Here is a 23,045-nt window from a genome sequence, read left to right as displayed (position 1 = left end):
TTTCCCGATCTTCAGAGCTTTAGCGTGTCGGAAGAAAATTTCTACATCGAGTACCAGATAAATGTTCAACAATCGTTAACTACAGGGTGCGTTTCACAAAAAAAGTATACTGAGAAATTAAGGCAAAAGTGTTCGTATGTTTGTCTATTTTCCTGAAAAGAGCCGTCCACATAGTACGTAAGCACTAAGGGGGGGTGGGGTCTTCTCAAAAGCGTATGCTTGCGTACAGATGGAGACGAGGGGTCAAAGGAAAATTTACATACGCAGAGAAACTTTTTTTCATAGCCCTTTTTGGCTTGTTTTTTTTGTCGACTTTTATGCTTCTTATACACATAAAAGAAAGGAAAAGGTTATTTATTAATAAACATTGAGTTTCATGTATGAAATAAAGGTCCGAACCATACGATTTGAATTCGAAAATTTATTAAACTGAGGGAGGGGTTGAATAAAAAAGTACGTACTTACCAGGGGGTATAGCCAATTGCGTACGCTTGCGTACAGGGGGAGGAGATACTCGATTTTTGACATTTTAGTGCGTACGTACTATGTGGGCGTCCCCAAGGCCTTCAATTGTTCTTAACTTGTTCTTGATAATTTCGACATCGAAGCCTTTGTGTTCTTGTATAGTTTTATTAAATGTATATTATAAAAAAAGTTAAAGCCTGTTTTATATGATAAAGTATGCAAACGATGAAATTTGAAACCTCATTCTAAATTTGCAATGTCAACGAAACTTATTTTGATTGAGCAGGTTGTATTGTAGTAAGTAGGTAGAAATAATTTATTTCAATTTCCATGGTTTCGTCATGTGTCAATAATATCTTTAAACTGCGTCGAGTTAAAGCTCTTCTTACACGATAAAGTATTATATTACTAACCAAACAATGAGTTTTAAAACCACACACAAATCAAATGCTTATGTCAACAAATCCTATTCAATTATTTACATAGGAGCGATATGAAATTCATCGATTCATCTTTGATAGAGAAAGAAAGTAACTTGCAATACATTGAGATGTTTGTTGTTTTCATTTGTTAAAAAGATCATTTCATTTTGCACTTCGAAAATTTTGGTGAATTTTTTAAAACATTTTCAAAAATCAAGGATTTCTGCAGTCTTAGAGCACTCTAAAACATGCAGTGTGGGAAAGTAGAAATCCAACTTTGCTGTCCAATATTTGGAAAGCATGTATTCAAGAGGGAAATATTCCCTATCTGAGAGAGAATATCTTTGGAAGGAACGTTTAATTTTTTGATTTTATATGATTGTATATGCTGTATTTATCTGATATCTGTTTTAATGATGCACATTTGATAACCAATTCTTATTTATTTTTAGAACTAAATTACTGATGATCGTATCGAAACATGTTTTGAAATAAAAATTGATATGCTTTGGTTTAGTTACCCGACTATGTTACATTATTGACTTTGCACTTCGAAAAATAATATGGCTAGTATCGCTCAGCAAGTACTCGCTTTGAAACCAATACCAATCAATCCAACCAAATGCACTCCAAACAAATCGTTGTATCAGCAGATTCTAAATAACAGTCAAGCCACGTCAGAAAGACAAGCAAAACAGTTTAATTTGGGGAATACACATATTACCTCCAACCCCGTTGACGCAGCCGACTTCATTCTTGAGAGAGAATATGGAGACAGTTCTCTTTTCGTCCAAAATAAACACACGAGTGTTTTCATACCACCCATATTTGTTTCGAATCAGTACAAGAAGTCTTCTACCGCTATCCTTGACTATGACGTTGAGAAAGACATTTACAGACTCTTGGTTAATTTGAAACAACATTCACCAACATATTGGTTGACCAAAGAATTGGAAACTTTCATGCAAACACAAAATGGGAATGATTCCATCGACAGTAAGGTGTTTGATCGATGGATTTTAAATCTCCAAATTATGTATCTAATAATGGTAGAGATGAAAACTGACCAACTGACCCTCCCAACAACGACATCAGACCTTGGACTTTTTATTCAAGGTTGTATCTCCGTTCTACCAGATTCTTCACCATTCAGATGCGATCTCCAGAAAAATCTCACCAAGACAAAGAACCTCAAGAGGGTGATTAAGCAAATGATTATGGATACACCAAATCAGGATTCAAACCTAGAATGGCTGTTCGGGTTGCAGCTATCTGAAATTGGTGAGAAAGTTGAATACTGGATGTATGATCAGCTTCTACCATTAAAAGACGACATTCTCCAGGAAACAGTTGTTCTTTCATCGCTAACCTTCTTGACAAATGTACAAAAGAAGATGCACAAAGAAACAGACTTTCTGATCATATCTTGGGAACGGAAACTTATCATATCCGTCGAATTGAAACGCACAATTACAGATGATAAAGCTTTCAAGCAGTTAGACTCGAATCATCGCGTTTTCGAGGAAGGATTAGGTGACCAATTGATTTCAGGTTGGACATATTTCCCCGTGGTCTGTGTTGAAAACGACAACCTTTCAATCAACAACCTGCATTATATCACCATGGAAACTGAAATCAAACCTTGGTTGACCAGCATCTTTAAAAGATTTCCAACCATCCGAGCAACAACCACATCGAATCCTTTGGATGAGGTAAAAGATCTTCTCAAAATCCTGGTCTTCGCCATTCACGTTTCGAAAAAAGATCAAGTCGCACCCATCACAAGCTCTACGTGGGTTGAATACACCAGCAACGCTATTGAAAATGTGTCAACCAGCCACAACATTTTATTCTACTCCAACCAACAGATGGCAATATTGAATAACAACGATCCACGCTACAAGAAGGTGATCATTCGTGGCCCATTTGGTGTGGGGAAAAGCATCTTACTTGCACAGAAGGCCATACAACTGAACGAACAGTCAGAATACAACGGAAAAGTTATGTTTATTGTTGGGGAAAAAGTTTTTACCAAAGGACTAAAATCCATGCTTCACAACCGTTTGAAAGTTGAGCTGGAGGAGAATCGTGGCATATTTGTCGAACAGTTCGAAACATATGAGGTAAGAAAAATTATATACTGTTGTTAGTTCTGCCAACGTTGAGCCTCTCTGAAAGCGGTCCTCGGTCAATCTTTTCTCGTCCCAATCTTTTGATACACATATTAGAAGAGCTTACCATTTTTCTTAAATTTCAAATTATGAACATTTTCGATAGGCTTGGTACAGTCCGCGGTCAAAGGATCTTTAATAGGAGTAAATCTTTCAATTTCATAGTAAAAATTTTACTTTCATACTTTTTTCGTTTTACAGACTATTCTGTTTAACAGGCGTCTTTTGAAAAAGATCAACACACTTGGCATCAAAGCAGTATTTTTCGACGAATGTCAAATAAATGATTTATTTTACAATGAATGGTTAAAGAAGGTGATGATGGCATCCGTTAACTACATATGGATAGCACCGTCAACAGATTCTTTGAAGGATAGAACAAATTACAACGAATTATCATCAAAGTTTTCATTCGTTAATCTCAAACACAATTTCAGGAACACTCGACAGATAATCGAATCTACAAAAACAGCAGCCAAGATAGCGGATTACAGTTATAAGAAAGGTATAGTCATGCCACCCAGAAATTTTCCAGGCGGTTGCGAGCCAGTATTTGTGGATGACTTCATAGAAGCAGTGAAACAAGCACGAAAAAGGACGAACGAAGGGATTCTTGTGATATTAACATCAGCAGAAGATATAAAAAAATATTCAGGTGAAAAGTTGAACGAAAATGGGAAAGCTTATCACCACGCGAAGAATGATTTCAAGGAAGGTGAAAACCCTTTCAAGTTTCTCCAAGCTGGAAATGTTTTGTTCATTGATGAAAAGACATCTTTTGGTTTCGAATGGGCGACAGTTATCGACTTTGAAGGAGACATACTGTTTAAATCTTCACCGACTTACCACGATTGTAATTACATGCTCCGATGCACGACAAACCTCATCGTGGTAAAAGAGAGTTCTTAAATCGAACATTTAAGACCAAAAGATTGAGTGTAATTATAAATTATCACAAATTATAGCATATGTAGATTAGAATTAATAAAATTTTTGCAACAATTCAAATATCTTTAACCTTTAGCCGCCGAGAGACGTACCACGTACGTCATATATACAGGCCGAGAGACGTACCACGTACGTTTTGATACTGGGGTCCTTTCAAAGTTTAATAAAATAAAGACCAGTTTGAATTTTTCTATTCTGTAAAATTTAGCAGACAGGATAGGGGTGAAGGTTCATTTTTTAAAAATTTTACGGGTCCTGCTTTTATACATCTCGAGATATCGGAACTCAATGTCGGTGTATTTTTCAAATGTCAACAAAACATCGTTTTAGTGGTGGACAGAGGGTGTTTGATGGATTTTTGTCTTGGTTTCAGCATATAAATATCATTATATGAGATAGAGAACCTTTATTGGCAGTTTCTATGTGGTTTGAAGGGGTTTTAGGGGGTATTTCCTGACATACATGCCTATCTCTAGCTCCAACAACTCAGGGCTGTTTTGCCTCAGTTTTTCCACTATTCTGGTGTTTTATTGCTTGAATTTACATGATAGAGAGTCTGTTATGATTATTGTAGTAATTTTACAGGCTTAGGGTAAGTGCAGGGCCAATTTTAGAGCAACCGGGACCACTTATTTTACCTGTTGTGGCCAGAGTGTCGATTTTGGTGGAAAAGTGTGCTTCACCGAAACTTAGATTCTGAGATGAAATGAGCTTCTTCAGCCCTGAAATTTCACACAATGGTGGCTTATAACATAAACTAAAACAAAATAATTTTTCTGGGACTAATCTTTACCTTGTACCCACTTTTTTCATTCAATTTGTCAAAAAAAAGAAAAAAAGTGAAAAAATCGTAAACATGGAATTTTTACTGTTTTGATTTGAGGCTGTGTAGTCAGGTTTAAAAGGGTGATGAGGTGTCTTTTTGGTATTATCTGAAAAAATAGATCCTTAGCTTTTCAAAATGGGTTTACTTTTTACTTAAGCTTTAGCGGTTCAGATTTTATGACATTTTCCGCGAAACCTCCATTTTCATGAAAAAAACAGCGGCAGCAGCGCGCGCTGTTTTTAAAAACAGCGGTGTCTAAAGGTTAAAATGTTTCATCATCTATCATTGAAAATTCCTCAAATTTGGAGTTTTGGGTTAAGATAAAAATTTGAAAAGGGCGGGGCTTAATAAACCCTCTTTTTGCCAGACTAATATGACCATTTGCAATTTCTAAACGCTAGCATACGAAATTTGAACTAAAATATTAAAATTAGAGAAAAGTCCCATTTAAAATATCTTTTATACTCGAAGACATCGTCCATGTAAACCAGGTGATATCAAAGGAACACTCGGAAATATATGGATAAATTTTCCTTGAGAAATACAATGAGTAAATTTACCTAATTTTCCTCGATAAATACAAGAAATCGTTTCAGTTAATTTTCCTTGTGAAGTACAAGGAAGCACTCTCAGTAATTGTTTAATAATTCAAATTTGATGAAAACGTGGGCTCCAAACATTCGAATAAGTCACAAAGTGGAATATTTGTGACTGAGTAGGAAAAAAACCTCGACGTCTTGTAAAGGCTATTATCGGCGATCCAAAAAATATCTGCAATCTGATTGGTTAAAAAGAGTACAATATATCTTGTATTATACGTGTAAAAATATAAATTGACGAAAAGATGTTGTTGCATTGTAGCGGTAGAAGCAATCTAACGTCACTTTGCTACAAAAGTGTCCTCCGACACAAAAAGTGCATTTTTTGGGTCACCGATAAACCAGTTATCAGACATTTGCTCGTACAATATGGAAATATTTCACTATATATTTATACTCCAAATCTCGCTGCTCCCCCTTTGTATTTAGTTTATGATAAAAATGTCATTACATATTTTGCAATTCGGAAGAAGAACCTAGAAGAAGGACCAGGAAGAGGTTCATATAGATTAGTGGCTTGCACAAAATCTTGATAAACAAAATTTAAACTTCCAAGAAAACTTACTGTCAAAACTTCTACCAGCATGGATGGAGCCCTTGCGGATCCAAATCTTCTTCCAATCTTTGTTTTAAAATTAGAATTTTGTGAATTTTTTGTGTTCATTTTCATGGAATTTACTCTAAATGAAAAGATAAGCATGAATGAAAATTCTGCAGCGACAACTAAATTTTCATTGTAGAAGTAAGCCCCTAGCCGTTCTATACGTAGAACTAGAACTTTTCAGCAAACAGGAAATGTTCGAAAATTTAAGAATTGTCTTCCAAAAGAATTAACTAAGATTCAAAGAAAGAAAAAAGAAGTTCGAGTATAAAGTCGAAAGGGAAATGGAACCGAAAGTGTTCAACTTACAAAGCCTTTATTCGATATTATCATGAAATAAATCAATAAATCATAAAATCTATGAACAGTTTTACATTTCGCAATAATTTGAAATTTCAAATTAAAATTAAAATACTAATTCTATCTTTACAACAAAAGAGTATAAAACATGATTCCTCTAGATAAAAGCATCAAATTAAAAATATACATTATGAACCGTTGAAGGGACGTTATAAACTGTAGAACTGTAATTTTTCAAATGGAGAAGTAAAGCTTTAGAAACTTTTTTGTCAACTTCCTATATGTCCGAATAGCAATATTCTAGCAGCAGGAATTTTCATGATTATCATGGTTTTTCAAAAAGTTGAAATTTTCATGATTATGGATTTTTTGTTGGAGAAGAAACGTGGTTAGAGCGGGAAACAGTAACAGGGATCATCCCAGTAACAGTAACAGCCCAGTGTATATGCCAAATACTGAGGAAACAGCATGGAAGTTAATAGACTTATATTGATGCATGCTGAAATATCATAGCAAATATGTTAACTGCAAGCTCATATTTAATTAACTGACTCCCGAGCTGACTCCTTCCCATAGATGGATTTTTGATGAAACCATTTGTTTACATTTTGTTTCCAACTTCCTGAGCACAAATGAACAATTGCATTGCAATTACTTTTTAATTTATTGTATTCATGATATTTGCCGTCTTCTGACATTACAACAGCTGATTGGTTGTAAGTGACGTAAAATCAGTCAATCACTTTCAACCAATCATCAGTTGGGTCCGTGGAAGACATTGCAATGGTGCATATCATGAATTGAAGATAGATGGATTTTATGGTAAAAGTTATGGTTCATTTGGAAAAGAAATAATCAAAAGTTTATTTATTAGCTCAATAAAGCTTCTTACTCTAGGTTACAAATAAACGGGGGGGGGGGGGGTTGGAAATTTTCTAGATTTAATAAACGGGCCGGGGGGGGGGACCTAATTTGCCGGGGGGTTGGAAATTGTACTTCTGAAACCCAAAAATAAGGTAAAAATAGGCCAAAATCAGGCTATTTAGAGCAAAATAAGGGGCTTTCTTTTTGACAGCTGAAAATATTCTTAGAGATTAATAAACGGGGGGGGGGTCTTAATAAGGTCCGGGTTGATGTTCATAGCACACCTCGATCAAAAATTATTGAGGGTGGTGCAAAACACCCCCTTGACAATACAAAACTCAAAAAAAGCCTGATAATAATAGGGTTGAAAACAATTATCATTTCAAATTATTCAAATCACTAATATCTTTCTGATTGCATAAAAGGTTTTAAGATTGAAGACACGTAAATAATGTGTCACCTGTCCAGAAAGAGCAAGGTACTGAAAAGTGTCTTGCATTTTATATTAGACACCAAGAGTGAGACCTAAGATATCTAAATTTTAAAATCAAACCACCGACCTTCTGGAGTAATCACACTCCTTTAAATAGGTTTTGGAAAATTTATTGTCACCCCTAATTAGCACCTGAAATAATCCATACAGAGTTACATTCTATTTGTTATTTTGTTCAATTCAGGTGGTGCTGAAGATGACAGCAATATTCTGATTGAAAACACATCCAACAAAGATTGGTACATATCACGATTATATAACAGAAGCATTACTCTCAAGGTAGTTCATCTTGGAACAGATGCAATAACTGGCAAAACGAACATTACTCAAGAATTTTGGGATTCCATGACCGTAGAGATGGAGAAAGATCTACCCGAAGGTCTAGATGAACTTGGCTGGCCAAAGATAAGAGAGATGTTGAAAACTATGAGGAAGAAATATTCTAAGGAGAACAATCATGATTCATGTAACACTTTTTTGAAGGAAGCCTCGATTGGATTGCAAGCCTTACAAATCAACAAGAAAAAAAAATCTACTTCAGTATCGCCAATCTGCCACAAAAATACAGCCAACATGACTACCCCAAGCCCTCATGATTCACAAATACTGAAATCCAACAGAGGATAAATCCAGCTTTGCATAAAGAAAGGCAAGAACGTTTATTTTTATAACCTAAACACCTCTGAAGATATTTCTTCGACTACCATCAGCACTCTTTGTCAAAAATTTGACATGCTTGCTAAGGATTTGATATACAAAATTCAAGGAGACGCTCGATTTCGGTCTATATAATCTTGTGACCTTTAAAACCAAATAAGATTTTGACACCCTCACTCCCAAAACCTCAATTTATAAGAAATGAAATATCATTGAGGTGTAACAACAAACGACTTTTCTAACTCGTCGTGTTTGGGGAGACAGAATATTTCAAAGATACAAGAACCTTTACAGAGGGCTGTCATAAAAAACCCTAACTACGATGTTTACGAAATGACATATGGCTGGGTGATGGTAAGGAAGAAACGACTTTATTAACTCGTCGTGTTTGGGAAGACAGAATATTTCAAAGGTAGAAAGAATCTTTACAGAGGGCTGTTATAAAAAATCCAAACTACGATGTTTACGAAATGACATATGGCTGGGTGATGGTAAGGAAGAAACGACTTTTTTAACTCGTCGTGTTTGGGGAGACATAATATTTCAAAGGTGCAAAGAACCTTTACAGAAGGCTGTCATAAGAAATCCTGACTACGATGTTTACGAAATGACATAACGCTCGGTAATAGCGAAAAACGACTTTTTGAATTCACATAGCACGAAGCCACTTGATGGATAGGATCCAACGACAAAAGGATTAACGACACCAGCAGATCACCTCTTCTAAACAAAAGAGATTATCGTGTAGTTAAACGACAGATAAAAATCCTGCACGTTTTAAGGGTAGTTTTACTTCAAAACAATTACAGACATCGTTACCAGCAATCCAGACAGCTGCATCAAACCAAAAATTCAGGCGTCATTTGTTACGCATGGGTTACGGATATTGCAGCAGCACACGAAGAAAGGGAATCTTAAAGCAGAAGGATTTTCAAACTCGGCTGAGATTTGCGAAACATTTAAGGAAGGTCAGACTTGGTATGGAATTTTGGAAGAAAGGAAGAAGCTTCTATTTATATGCAGTTGGTTTTATTTTATTTGGAGGGAGGATATAATTATCAAAAACTCTTATAAACTCTAAAGATTTTAGAGAGATCTTTATCATTTGATTCTGATCTACCGACACTTACGCTTGTTATTTGGATATTTTTAATCGTGCTTTATATATTTTTGAAAAAATATTTATTGTCATCATGGAGTCTTGTCATTATTGTTACGACGTTTTCCGATCGAAGAGCTAACTTCACAAACATCTTTACCAACATTTCACAAAACTGTTTCAATGGGAAAGAAATATCCTTGATTTGTCACAAAATCTTGTAACATGCATTCACAGGAACTTTACAGTAAGCCAAAGTGTGAAACAAAGGTAAGGTAAACATGTAATTTCTTTCTTGCTATTATGTAATGTTCTTGTAATCTTCAAGCCATTTTGGATTTTCATTGAATATTTTCAATTTGAAATAAAGATAAAGGGGCAATAAATTTGTTTCATAATCCTGTTTAAGATGTAGAATATATTTTTTATCATTATCCTCGGCGGAGAGAGCCGAAACATCAATACTCTGCAATGTCAAAGACGTGTGAAGAAAACTTATCACAAAATGAATATCGTCTCATGAATAGCTTACATATTCGTATTCACGGCAACACGATCAATCTACGTGGTAACTGGGACCACAAAGCGCAAATCTACAACACAGACGCTATAAGCAATTTCATTCGCAATCTGACTGGCCGAGACGAAATCAAACATGCAGCTTTGATCATATCGATTCGCGGTGTCTGGTGTTCAAAAAACGATGAACTGTTTCAACAACTCGGTATTGTGAAAAAGTACAGAGAGCTCATGGTAATTAGGGCGATGGAGTGGGGATGTCGACTTTGGTCGACCTTTCTGAGGACAACTTGAGATGAGATGACAGATGAGAAGTATTTGTGGTCGAACTAAGATCTGTTCTAAGATATAATAAAAACAAACAGTACAAGACCAACTGCCAACCAGCTTTGCAGAAAGAAAGGCAAGAACGTTTATTTTTTATAACCTCAATTCTTTTGAGGATATTTCTTCAACTGTTATCAAGACACTCGCTCAGAAATTCAACATGCCTGCTAAGGACTTAATTTACAAAATCCAAAGAGACAGTAGATTCCGTTCGAGATACCTTGTTACTTTTAAAACAAGTCACGACTTTGAAACCCTCGTTCTACAAAAATAGCTGGCAAACACAACAAACCAACACATTTTTACATGCCTAACTTTCCTGTATATTGCGGGGAAAAGGAACTCTTTAATTCATTCCCTGAGAAGGAAAAAGTGGAATTTCTAAGACAACGCTTCTCCAATGAACATGGCATCTTTTTGGGAGGCTGGCATGTAGGTTTAAAAGACACACCAGCAGAAACTTTCTTCATTAATTTTGAGGTCGAAAGCCTCAAGGTGATTCCAACTGGCAGACGTCATTTTGGAAAAAAAGACACACGTTGCGACCACGGGAACTCGGACCAGACCTCCGGAGAACGTCGAACCGGACCCAACCAACGACGACAACGTGACAAAAACAATAGACGTCCCTACTGAGCCAATGAAAGTACAGTCAAAAGACCCATTGGATATCTCTGCCCTGACAGACCAACAACAAAAAAGGTACGAACACTTAATTTCGAAAGGAGGTAACATTTTTCAAAAGGAGCTGGCCGAGAAGATCGAACTCAAAAACCACAATCTCCAACAACGATGCTTTCCATAACTCAGAGTACGAGTCCCTTTGCAATCAAACAACAACCCAGATTAAATTTGATATCAAAACCACAAACACATTCGATTTCGGTGGGAAACCCATCGATCCAATTGGTACAATTTCTGACGACACTGACAAAAGAAAATCATCAAACGACACAATCCTGTCGACCTTATCAACAATGTCCACCAGACTTAAACACCAACAATCATCAAACGACCAACAGAAAGAACCATAGGGGGTAGGATATCCCAAAAGGAACTGGCTGAGAAAATCGAACTACAAAACCAGTCGACACTTTCCATCAACGACGCCTTTCATACCTCACCTCAATACGAATCCCTTTGCACAAAACCAACAACACAAATTAATTTTCATTTGAACACTCCAAACAAGTTAGATTTTGGTGGAAAATTAGATCTTGGTGCAAAGTCCATCGACCCGATTGGCACCATTTCCGACGACTCCGACAAAATGAGCACCGCATCCAACGATACAATACAATCAACAGTATCAACCATGTCGAAAAAACGAACACACAAAAGATCCACAGACGACGAGAAAGACAAGAAAGACACCGAGAGAGAGATGGAAAAACGCAAAAAGAAGAAAAAGAAGAAGAAGCATGACCAACAAACAGAGAAGAATTAATTTTAACTTTTACATTATTCATAGTTTATTTTTGAGCTCTCTTTAGGCTAGACTTTTTAAATGTCAGAGGAATAAAATCCTCTGAGTCTAAGAGAAAGGCATTGAGCTACAGCTTTGTCAATTGTGACCTCGTCTGCCTCCTTGACACTCATCTTGACGATGAGTGTGAAGGTATTTTATATAAGCTCTGGAAAGAAGAATGAAAGTTCTCCCACATCATCAACTCACCTCAAACTGGGGGAATCACCTTTTTGTCAAAACCAGGGCACTCCATCACTGAGATCAGAAAATACAAAAGTGGACGATGCCCTTTTCTTAGACTCCACCCTAACAACCAAGACTTTCTCATAGCCTGTATTTATGCACCAGCTGAAAAAGTCAGTAAACGAGCTGAATTTTTCGATCTTATTCACAGAGAGCTAGGGTCCTGTTTTTTGGTAAATGACAAAGTTTTACTTTTTGGTGATTTCAATTGTGTTGAATCTTCCCTCGACAGGTCCAAGCCTAATGAGAAGGGTAAAGGAATTCCTTGGGTTCACAGATATTCCCAGACGGGCATTGTACTTTCACAGCACGAATCCACTTGATGGAGACGATCCCCACGACAAAAGGATTAACAACACCAGAGATTATCGTGTAGTTAGACGACAGATGAAGATCCTACGCGATTTTGAGGGCAGTTTTACTTCAAAGCGATTGCACACATCGTTACCAGCAACCCAGGCAGCGGTCTCAAACCAAACATTCAGGCGTCATTTGAAACAGATATCGCAGCACACGAAGAAGGGAATCTTAAAGCAGAAGGATTTTAAAACTCGGCTGAGATTTGCAAAACAGTTAAAGAAGCTCGGACTTAGTTTGGAATTTTGGAAGAAAGGAAGAAGCTTCTATTTAGATGCAGTTGGTTTTATTTCATTTTATTTGGAGGATATAAGATTTTAGAGATATCTTTGTCATTTGATTCTGATCTACCGACACTTACGCTTGTTATTTGGATATTTTTGATCGTGCTTTATATAGTTTTGAAAAAATATTTATTGTCACTTGTCATTATTGTTACGCCCTTTTTCCGATCGAAAAGCCAATTTCACAAACATCTTTACCAACATTCCGCAAAACCGTTTTAATGGGAAAGAAAATTCATTGATTTGTCACAAAATCTTGCAACATGCTTTCACACGAACTTTACAGTAAGCCAAAGCGTGAAACAAAAGTAAGAAGTAAAGACTTGGCCATGCAATGATCATGTAAGTAATTAAGTAAATGTAAGTCATTCGTGCAAGTTATTTTTGGAATACCCTGTCTAAAACACGTAATTTCTTTCTTGCTGTTATGTTTTCTTGTTATCTTCAAGTCATTTTGGATTTTCATTGATTTAAGAAGTAGTATCATTTTTATCATTTCCTCTCCAAAGAAGATTGAAAAACGTATTGCAACCTCGGCGGAGAGAGCCGAAACATCAAGACTGTGCAATGTCAAAGATGTGTGGAGAAAACTTATCACAAAATGAACATCGTCTCATCAGAAGACGAAGAAATAAAATATTTAGGGTTTCTAAAGATGAATGTACCAGAAATGGAACTCGAAATCAGTGATATTAAGGCTTCCCATACTTTAGGGACAACTGACAAGTTTATCACTCAATATCCAAATGCAGACGACAGGCGCAAGAGGTTGCAACCTTACATAAATGAAATGAATAATAATTTTACTGTTGTAAAAATTTCAACGAATTGAAACAATGCGCGATCTTCTTTTGCTACGGTTTTGAAGCCTAGTTTGATGCTACGAAGATAGGAGCTCAATTAAATTCTGTTAGTTTTTTAAGGATATCATTAGGCCGTAGAGGAGAACAGTACCTTTGAAGCGAAGTTGAAGCGGATAAACCATGAGCTCTTTCATAGGCCGAGGATGGCGTTGTCCATGATGAGTTAGTCCATGATGAGTTAGTTGGAAAATTTGGAAAGCATGAAAAAGATTAGGGAGATTATGCCGTTGTTTGATGACTTTTTTAGGATCATTTTACTGTTGTAAAATTTCAACGAATTCGAGAAATGTTTCAAGTGATAAGATTTTATATTATTATAGTGAACGATTTTCAACACTAAAGTGATTAACATCGATAAGAAGGGAAAAAAAGATTTATAGAAATTATTGGACGATTCTCAACACTAAAGTGATTAACATCGCCACACGACAACTGACAACAGGATGAAAATTGGAATTTATACTTTCTTAAAAATAATTATAATTATCGTTAATTATCAAACCTAATATGAAAGGAATCCCAAGAGTCTTTTTTTTGCGAAATCTCGAATTATTTCGGATTCTCGGATTAATTATTTTGACAATTGCAATAAATAGTTTCAACACCCCATTATAATTATCCCACTTCTCACATATGATATTTTCAGCGAAACTAAATATTTTGACTTTTGAGGAAATCAAAATAACACTGTTATATTTATTGATTTCGAAAAATGCTTTGACAAAATATGGAAAAAAGGTCTTCTCTATAAACTTAATTCTCTGAACATTTCAAATAAAAACCTCAACATCATAAACAGTTTCCTACACGATAGAAAAATCCATATACTGATTGAAAACGAAAAATCAAAAAATTCTCACCAAAAGAAGGTCTCCCTCAAGGCAGTTGCCTAAGTCCCCTACTCTTCATATTAATTGCAAGCGACATTCCTACAGACGAAAAAAATACCTTTCTCTCTCAATTCGCAGATGGCCTAGCGATTTACGCACTAAGAAGAAATAGAAACTACTCAAAAAATCCGGCTTTACAAAAACTTCTAGATGATTGAAATAATCACATGGTGTGAAAAATGGAAATTAAAAATCAACATGGGTAAAACAAAACATGTCATATTCACCAAAAGTCCTGCAGAAATCGACAGACAATATACAATCAAAAACAAAAAAATCGACAAAGTAAACGAAATCTATTTTCTCGGACTTACATTTAACACCCATATTGAAAACACCATCAACACAACAACTAGATGCAGACACGTTATTCATATGTTTAACAATCTACAAAAAAACATAAACATCTCGACAAAAAAGAAAATATACCTTTCGTTAGGTAGCAGCATTTTAGAATACGGTAGTGTAGCACTAGTCAACATCTCGCAAAAAAACAACAAAAAAACTAGAAGTTTGCCAAAACAACTGCATGCGTACAATCCTCAAAACAGATTATAATACCAGCATCAACGATCTGCGTACCAGACTAAAAATCAATTCAGTTCAAGATAGGAAAACAACTCTAGCAAAAAATTAGTTCGCCAAAGCATCAAACGACGGAAAAAACATCATCAACCATATCAACTACAAATATTATCCGCTCTTTGACAAACATAAAACACCACATTCCATCATTAATAACAACCAATAAAATCCACAAAAAAAGAATCGTGATATATGCACATACACCTATCTTGAACTCTACCTAAAAAATCTAAAGACCACAAAAAATCAAACAACTTAATTTCTCGAAAACCACAAGTCATAAAAATCACAAATATGTTTCCATCGCCTGGATGAGTAAGTACAATTTATAAATTACAAGATCCATCTATCTAGATCCCTCACTGTCTAATCATTGTCATCCCTTTCTTCTTTTCAGTAAATTGATATTTTTTTAGGAAAAACAGACAGATGTACGTTCGGTAAGCTGAAGCAAGACGTCTAAATCAACCAAACAAAGGTGAACCAACCAAGGATGGAAAGAGACCAATTAACGTCTAAAGGTCATCACAAAAACACAAATCGTCATCTAGAGAATTGCAAAACAATGAAAAACATCATCAATGGATTCAATGGATAATTTTATAGAAAAAGTTGACCGCTGACTTTGAAATGCCATAATTCAATAAAAACTCAACCAATCTAAATGAAATTTATAGGGAACACGGAGTAACCTATAATAAAGGTATTTACAAAGTTTGGATTGATTCCGGATAATATTTCTTAGTCTTGTTACCACAGAGTCAACTGAGTTAGAAATTTAATTAATTATGCGCATAATTAATATAAAAATTCTTTTTTTTCAAAAATCATTATTTTCATTGATAATATTGTTTGTACCAATTACCATTTCTGCCCAGTGCTCTGAATGTCAAAGTGAAGAAATTCATCCTAGCGCGGGTAAACGGCGGGAGTAACTATGACTCTCTCAATACGGGATCTTACCAACTAAACCTACGTCCGAGACCTCCAACAAAGGCTCCTTGCGATGATTAACAAGCATACAGTCGAAGACGCCCTAAGCTACACTAAGAACCAGCGCATCGGCAACCTGTACGATTCTATCGATGGCAGTCACCTTAGAGAATGTTTATCTAATCCTAAAGGTAGCTCCTGGCTAAACTATTCACCGAGACATGTCACCGGGTAGACCTACAATCGCCAGATTCAACTTCGAATCAATAGGCTTCCAACACTCGAGAACTGTAATAGAGGAAGAGCAAACAAAAAAAGGAGCATGTGAAAAAATGTGAAGACATTATCAGCTCTATCAAGAAACAGTCGGTCACATCCTGAGTAGATGTCCTAACACGCACGCGTTACGCATCCGACGACACGATTCCATAGCAAAGCTGTTACAAACAGCGTGTGAAGCAGCCAACCTTCGGGTACTGTACGAACACCATATTCGAATTAACAATCAGCAGCTACACAAACCAGACCTGATTGTCGTTTCACCAACGTTCGCCACTGCGGTTGACGTTTCCATTGTCACTGGCAGAATGCGTATTCACGGCAACACGATCAATCTACGTGGTAGCTGGGACCACAAAGCGCAAATAAATCTACAACACAAACGCTATAAACAATTACATTCGCAATCTGACTGGTCGAGACGAAATCAAACATACAGCTTTGATCATATCGATTCGCGGTGTCTGGTGTTCAAAAAACGATGAACTGTTTCAACAACTCGGTATTGCGAAAAAGTACAGGGAGCTCATGGTAATTAGGGCGATGGAGTGGGGATGTCGACTTTGGTCGACCTTTATGAGGACAACTTGAGATGAGATGACAGATGAGAAGTATTTGTGGTCGAACTAAGATCTGTTCGGCCCGGGCACACCCCTTCTCAGTGCTAGAGGAAGCAGTCAACTAGTGCTCCTTCTTGGGTGATATGGGTAGACCCTAAGACACCTGGACCGAATACACTTCCGTCCCCACGACTTTATTAGCACGAAGACAGACGACAAGCTTAGTCATATAAAACCATTATTGTATCATAAACAAATTGTATATAAATAGGATAGGATTAGAATATTTATTATTATTATTATTACGAAAAAAATTGTAGGGTGGAATCGATGACTGAAACTAGTTTGTATGAGTTGGCAGTTTCAGACGTTCAGATAGAAATTCACTCACTCACTGGTGAACAGACAGTCAAAACAGTTCAAAAAAAATATTATATATTCGATTTTATCATGCCACATTGGAATTGCAGCTCTTCACTGTGCTTCAACACTTTTCGTTCCAAACTGAAATGTTATCGATCACCAAGAAAACCTAATATTCAACTTGAATATAAGAGGCTCTTCAAAACATAAGGATGGAATTGGAAAGCTGGTTATATTTGTTGTGAGCACTGGGAAAATAATAAGAGAAACTCATCTTGTGATTTGCCCACTGTGATTGTCCCACCAAGCCCAATTGGTAAAGTTGAAAGAACTGATTCAAGATGCAAAAAATAAACTCTAAACCTAAGAGACGTATTATTACAAAAATGTCACCAAGAAAAAGAAAATCAAAGTTGCCACCATCACCGAGAAAAAGGACAAAATCTACTGCGACCTTGATTGATTTGCAAAGAGAAATTGATTCTTTATAGACAGAACTGTCATCAATTAAGCAAAAATTGCATGAAAATCAGCTCTTGTGTCGACTCAACAAAATGAGATTTTGATCTTGAAGGGAAAGTTGATTTTCTTAAAAAGCTTGAATTTTCATATGACAGCATCAGTAAAAACAAGAAAAAGTTTAATTACTTGTGTGGATTATCCCTTGAACAATTTGATATGTTATTTGAATGTATCAAACCGTACCTCTCAACGCTACCTCACACTTCAATTTTATTTGACAAGAAAACTCAGTATCTTGCAGTTTTGACGATTTGTCGTCACGCTCTTGACTATCGATTCATGGCAAGTTTATTGAACACGTCAGAGGCTACCATGAGTCGCATGGGTAATGCTTGGATTGTTTTTCTGGCAACTATTTTTAACCAGGTTGATATCAGACCAAGCCATGGGTACTTAGTTGAAAAGATGCCACAAACTTTCATTGAGACAGGTCATGGTCTGACTGATGTAGTTCTCGATGCTACAGAATTTAAATTTCACACAGCAACTAACTACGATGTTAATTCGCTCATGTTTTCAAATTACAAAAACCATTCCACAGGTAAAGCCTTAATTGGCATAACACCACATGGAATGGGTCTTTTATTCAGTGATGTGTATCCTGGATCAATTAGTGATACAGAAATAACCGTGAAAACTAATGTTATTGATTTTCTTTTTGAGGGACACGAATTAATGACTGACAGGGGTTTTCCTGTCTAGGATTATTGTGCTGAGAAGGGAATTACTTTGAATCGCCCCAAACAAAAGGACAATCCTAAGTTTACTGAAGGCGAGGATGAGAGAAACTTTAATATTGCATGCACAAGAATCCACGTTGAGCGATTTATTGGAAGGGTACGAGACTGGAGAATTTTGAATGCAGTGTGGCCCTTGAATCGTTGCGACTTATTGACTTGTGTATGGCAAATGTTGTGTCACACTGTAAATTTAACTTGTCCACCTACTGGACCCAAAGAATGATTTGATAAATTGAATTTGAGCAAACTTTGAAGTAATATTTGATACTCAAAAATCTAAAAATCTTTACATTTCTAAAATATTAGAAACTATATATGGTGAAGATAAGAGATCTGACCTCAAGGAGAGAAAGTGTTGAAAATACTAAATAAAATAAAGATGAAACATAAAAAGGCACTAATATTTTTATAATTACACGTTAAGCTTTTTTCTTCTCGTCCTGTCCACCCTGCTGTCAATAATGAAACTGTTGTCAATGTTCCTGCTCCTTTTAATGTTCCTGCTACTGTCAATGTTCCTGCTCCTGTCAATGTTCCTGCTCCTGTTGTCCCGTTGTCTTCTTCCGATCCATCTTTGTCATGGCCTTTTAGTTCAATTTATTGTTGTTTTGCGTTGTGTGCAATTCTCTTCTTTGTTTTACTTTTTTTGGCTTTAATACGCTCACGTCATTAAATAATTATGCAATACATTAAATACATCTCCAATAAATCACAATACTATGAAATACACTAACTCTACAATTAAACAGTACAAAAACAAAACTACATATATATGTCTCGTCTACATTTTTTAACTGTAAATAATCTAGATTTTTATTGCATATTTTTATATATTATGTAAGTATTCTTCTCACACTACTCAAAATAATAACTTTTTTACATTCTTATGTGTCAAAAAATGGCCTGTCAGTCAAAAGACTTAGGATAACCCGAGAATAAAAACTGCTGGAACGATACGATACGTACGGTATGATATATAGGTGCATTGAAAAAAAGTAAAATTGAGCGGTACACTACTTTTTGCTCAGCGGACCGATAAGTTTTAAATTTTATTGAGCGCGTAAATGATTTTTACTTTTTTGAATATCTTTTGTTCTGCAGATTATTACAACTTCAAATTTGATATGGAGCTTCATTGGCATGATATATAACTGCATTTAAAAAATTAAATTGAGCGGTACAATATTTTTTGCCCAGCGGACCGATAAGTTTCAATTTTTTTTTATTTATAGTTAAAAAAATGTATCAAAGTGACTCCGAGCCCGACGATCCAAATGACGAAGATTTCGTACCTGGATCGGGGGCCGAAGAAACAGAAGAAGAAGAAATCATACCACCCACACCCAAGAAAGCAGGTGAGAAAAACTTTGATATTTTCCTGTTATATTTTCACTTTTACTCTCATATTTTAGTTTTATCACCCAACAAAAAATTATTGAACCAGTAGCTAATCCTTGAAGTATTCAACATATAAATATTTGTGTTTATTACTTCATTTAGGAAAACGCAAAACAATGTCAATGACGAAAGACGAAATGCCGTCTAAAAAGATGAAGGAAGACACTCTCCTAACTGGTATGGCATTGTCTTTAAAAAGAAAAAGCCAAACAGAATTTCAATATAGTAATTTTTTATGATTCTTCCCATTTCAATGGGCCATTTTCATTACTTTGGGTGTTCACTTAATAGGCAAACAATTTTTACCAAAAGCACAGGTGTATTTAGATTCTCACAATGCTTTTTTCATGGTCAAGCTTAGACTTTTGTATTAGCTTTGTGTATATTACATACTATTAGGTTTTTTAACTTTCCTTTGTAGATGAACACAAAGAGGAATTGGCGCTATACAATGAAAGGGTTGATTCTTATCTAGACTTGGTCAAAGATGAAAATCGAGTAAGGTTTTAAATTGTTTATTCTTTAAAATGTCATTTAAAAGATGTAAATTAACACATTTGAGAATCACCTAGTGATGTTTGAACAACGTAAAACATTTCTCACGCATGGAAGCTCATTCAATAGTTCACTACGTTATGCTTCAATTATTGATTGGAAAAATACCAAGCACAAATATTATTTGGAAATTTAACTTACCTTTTAGGACTACATCAAAATCTATACTACAATTATGCATTTGACGGAAATGGAATTTATTAGGGCTGTCGTGCTCAATTCCAAGCGAACAGAACCTTTGGTGGACTCGCTTTTGACGTTACAACACGTTAAAAAAAGCCAATTTCCCGGATTTAGAAGCCAAATTGGTCTCTTGTTGGATAAACTTGGAATATATCTAAAGCGACCAGGTACTTTTTCAATTTTTCAATGAAACCAATGACAATCTCTATCTTGAATATATTATCAGGTTCTTCTAATCTTTTTACCATTAACAAGTAGTGACTCTTGTCATCTGATCTGGCATATAAAACTATATCCTTATATTTGTTTTTGATAATTTTTTTTTCCTTTTTATATTGGCAGCTGTAAATGAAAGTTCCAAATCAACAGAAAATTCAACAAAAGGTACAGATAATTATTTTCAAACAACTTTGTATTTCTTTCCGTTTTATCAAAAATTATAACAATAGACCTGCAAGGAATCATGTTCTGCCCAATCAAATGACAGAAGAAAACCAAGCAAAGGGTTAGCGCTAGATTCTGTGTCAACCATTTAGTAAGGGTATATATTTTTCCATAAAAGGCGTAGTGGTATAAGGGTTATCATACTGGAACTTTGCAAACCTAATAAATGGAAATAATGACTACTAATTTTATAGCTTCGGTTTATTGGCATTTACATTCCTCATTCTCCAAACAATATTCAGCCAGCTACCCTCATTCAATAGTATGAAAACTTTAAGTATCTAATTGCTGGGAAATTAGGGAGAAGTCTAAGTTGTTCTTAGGTCCTGCCACACCCTTTTTATCTTGAGATTGATAACTCATTTCAATGATTGACCTATAGAAAATGATATAGGGGTTCTATATTTTTCTAATTTTCTAGTCTGTGCATTGACCTATGAAAATGCCAATTTTCTCCCTGTTATCTTCTGTTGTCTTATAGATTTTTGATGTCGACCAGGTTATCGTGTGCAGAGCATTACACCCAACACAAGGTATGATAATGTTGAAGTTAAGAAAATCAAAACCAAACTTATTCTTGGCAACGCATTGAAAAATCTGAATGGAGTTAAATTTTTTATCTCTTGTGGCACGGCTACTAGCACGAGAGTAAAAACTGATGGGTTCAATTGTAGTGTTTCTTGCTTTATTGTGGCTCATCAATTGAGGAAAATAACCGAAGAAAAAGTGTTCAACTTATGTACGTTCAAGAGCACTTGGAGCTTGATGTCAACAGGTTGAAAACAAGAAGCAAAAACACGATGGAAAAGAACGAATTGATTTTCGCCAAATTAAAGTAAGCTGTTAAGGTAATATTATTTATTTACGTTAAAGTCTTTCAGTTCTGAATATGATAGTATGTGCAGCTTTTGAACGGGTTATCACTTTCTCTGTCAAATTTAATAAATTGGAATACTATTTTGTGCTTTCAGGACCACAAAAACAACATGATTCAAGAGGAGATGATACCGCAGAATTACGAATTTGTCCATTTGACGTCCTGCCAAGCTCGAATGAGTAAACCGATAGAAATGGCTTCTAAGATGCTAACAAACTCATTTAACGAGGACACGACGTAACAAATTCAGTTGAAGTCAAGCTATCCATCAGGAGTTGACAGAAATAAAACAGCTTTTAAAACAAGCCTTAAAACCCTCGTTCGAGAAGGCATAACCATCAACGGTACAAAAATAGCTGGCAAACACAGCAAACAAACACATTTTTACGTGCCTAACTTTCCTGCATATTGTGGGGAATAGAAATAGTTAAGAGACATGTAGCAAAAAGGAGCTTGCAAAGACCACTGAAAAACCAAATACTAGATTATGAAGCAATGCTAGATTTGTGTGTAACCGAATTAAAGGACATACATTTTGTTGGAATAAGTTGACAAGTGAGGATAACGACTCCATTCTTTTTGATTTTAGATTAAAGGTATTTGAGCAGATTGATATTGCCTCCTTGAAAAACTTTAGCTATGTTGCATGTGTTTATGGAGACTTTTGGTGGGTAGGAACGATTACAAAAATTGACATGAATAAGCAAGATGTATTGATTGAATTTTTACACCCTCGTGGATCTCGTAAGAACTTTTACTGGCCTACTAAACAAGATTAGTGTCTAGTACCAATAAAATGGATTCTAGCTTGTATTGAGACACAAGCAACAACAACCGGAAGAATGTATGAAATTTCAGAGAAAGATCGTGCTAATATTATCTTTTCATATGATTGTTTTGTTAACAAGGTTTAGAATTTTCTTTGAGTTCTATTTTCAATACTTCATTGTAAATTACAATCGTTATGTGTAAGAAAAATTTGCTAGTTTTCCCCATTTGAACCTTTAAAAAATATTAATCTTTGATTATGACTGATCTAAAAGAGAACATTCTTAGTTTTTTGGTCAAATTGCAGTTCAAGTACTCCAAATTCAGATGGAAAAAAAAATTTCCCAAAAAAAATTGCCATGCCCCTTCTTTGGTCACATGGCCCGGGGGGGGGGGGGCACTCAAGGTAAATGACCTACCAGACGTTCGGCCCTTAAGGGTA

General features: G+C 35.6%; 1 protein-coding gene across 1 annotated transcript; it reads left to right on the top strand.

The window, feature by feature from the left end:
- Positions 1-1,337: 1,337 nt before the first annotated feature.
- On the top strand, positions 1,338-4,075 carry LOC136798647 (uncharacterized). Its single transcript, XM_067055293.1, has 2 exons — positions 1,338-3,010; positions 3,260-4,075. Exons 1-2 carry the CDS (start codon positions 1,451-1,453, stop codon positions 3,965-3,967), a joined length of 2,268 nt encoding a protein of 755 aa, XP_066911394.1. The 5' UTR covers positions 1,338-1,450; the 3' UTR covers positions 3,968-4,075.
- The last annotated feature ends 18,970 nt before the right edge of the window (positions 4,076-23,045 follow it).

This window comes from Clytia hemisphaerica, unplaced genomic scaffold (genome assembly GCF_902728285.1).
Source record: "Clytia hemisphaerica strain Z4C2 unplaced genomic scaffold, Clytia hemisphaerica genome assembly, whole genome shotgun sequence".
Taxonomy (NCBI): Eukaryota; Metazoa; Cnidaria; class Hydrozoa; order Leptothecata; family Clytiidae; genus Clytia; species Clytia hemisphaerica.
This window is presented reverse-complemented; position numbering and strand designations above follow the sequence as displayed.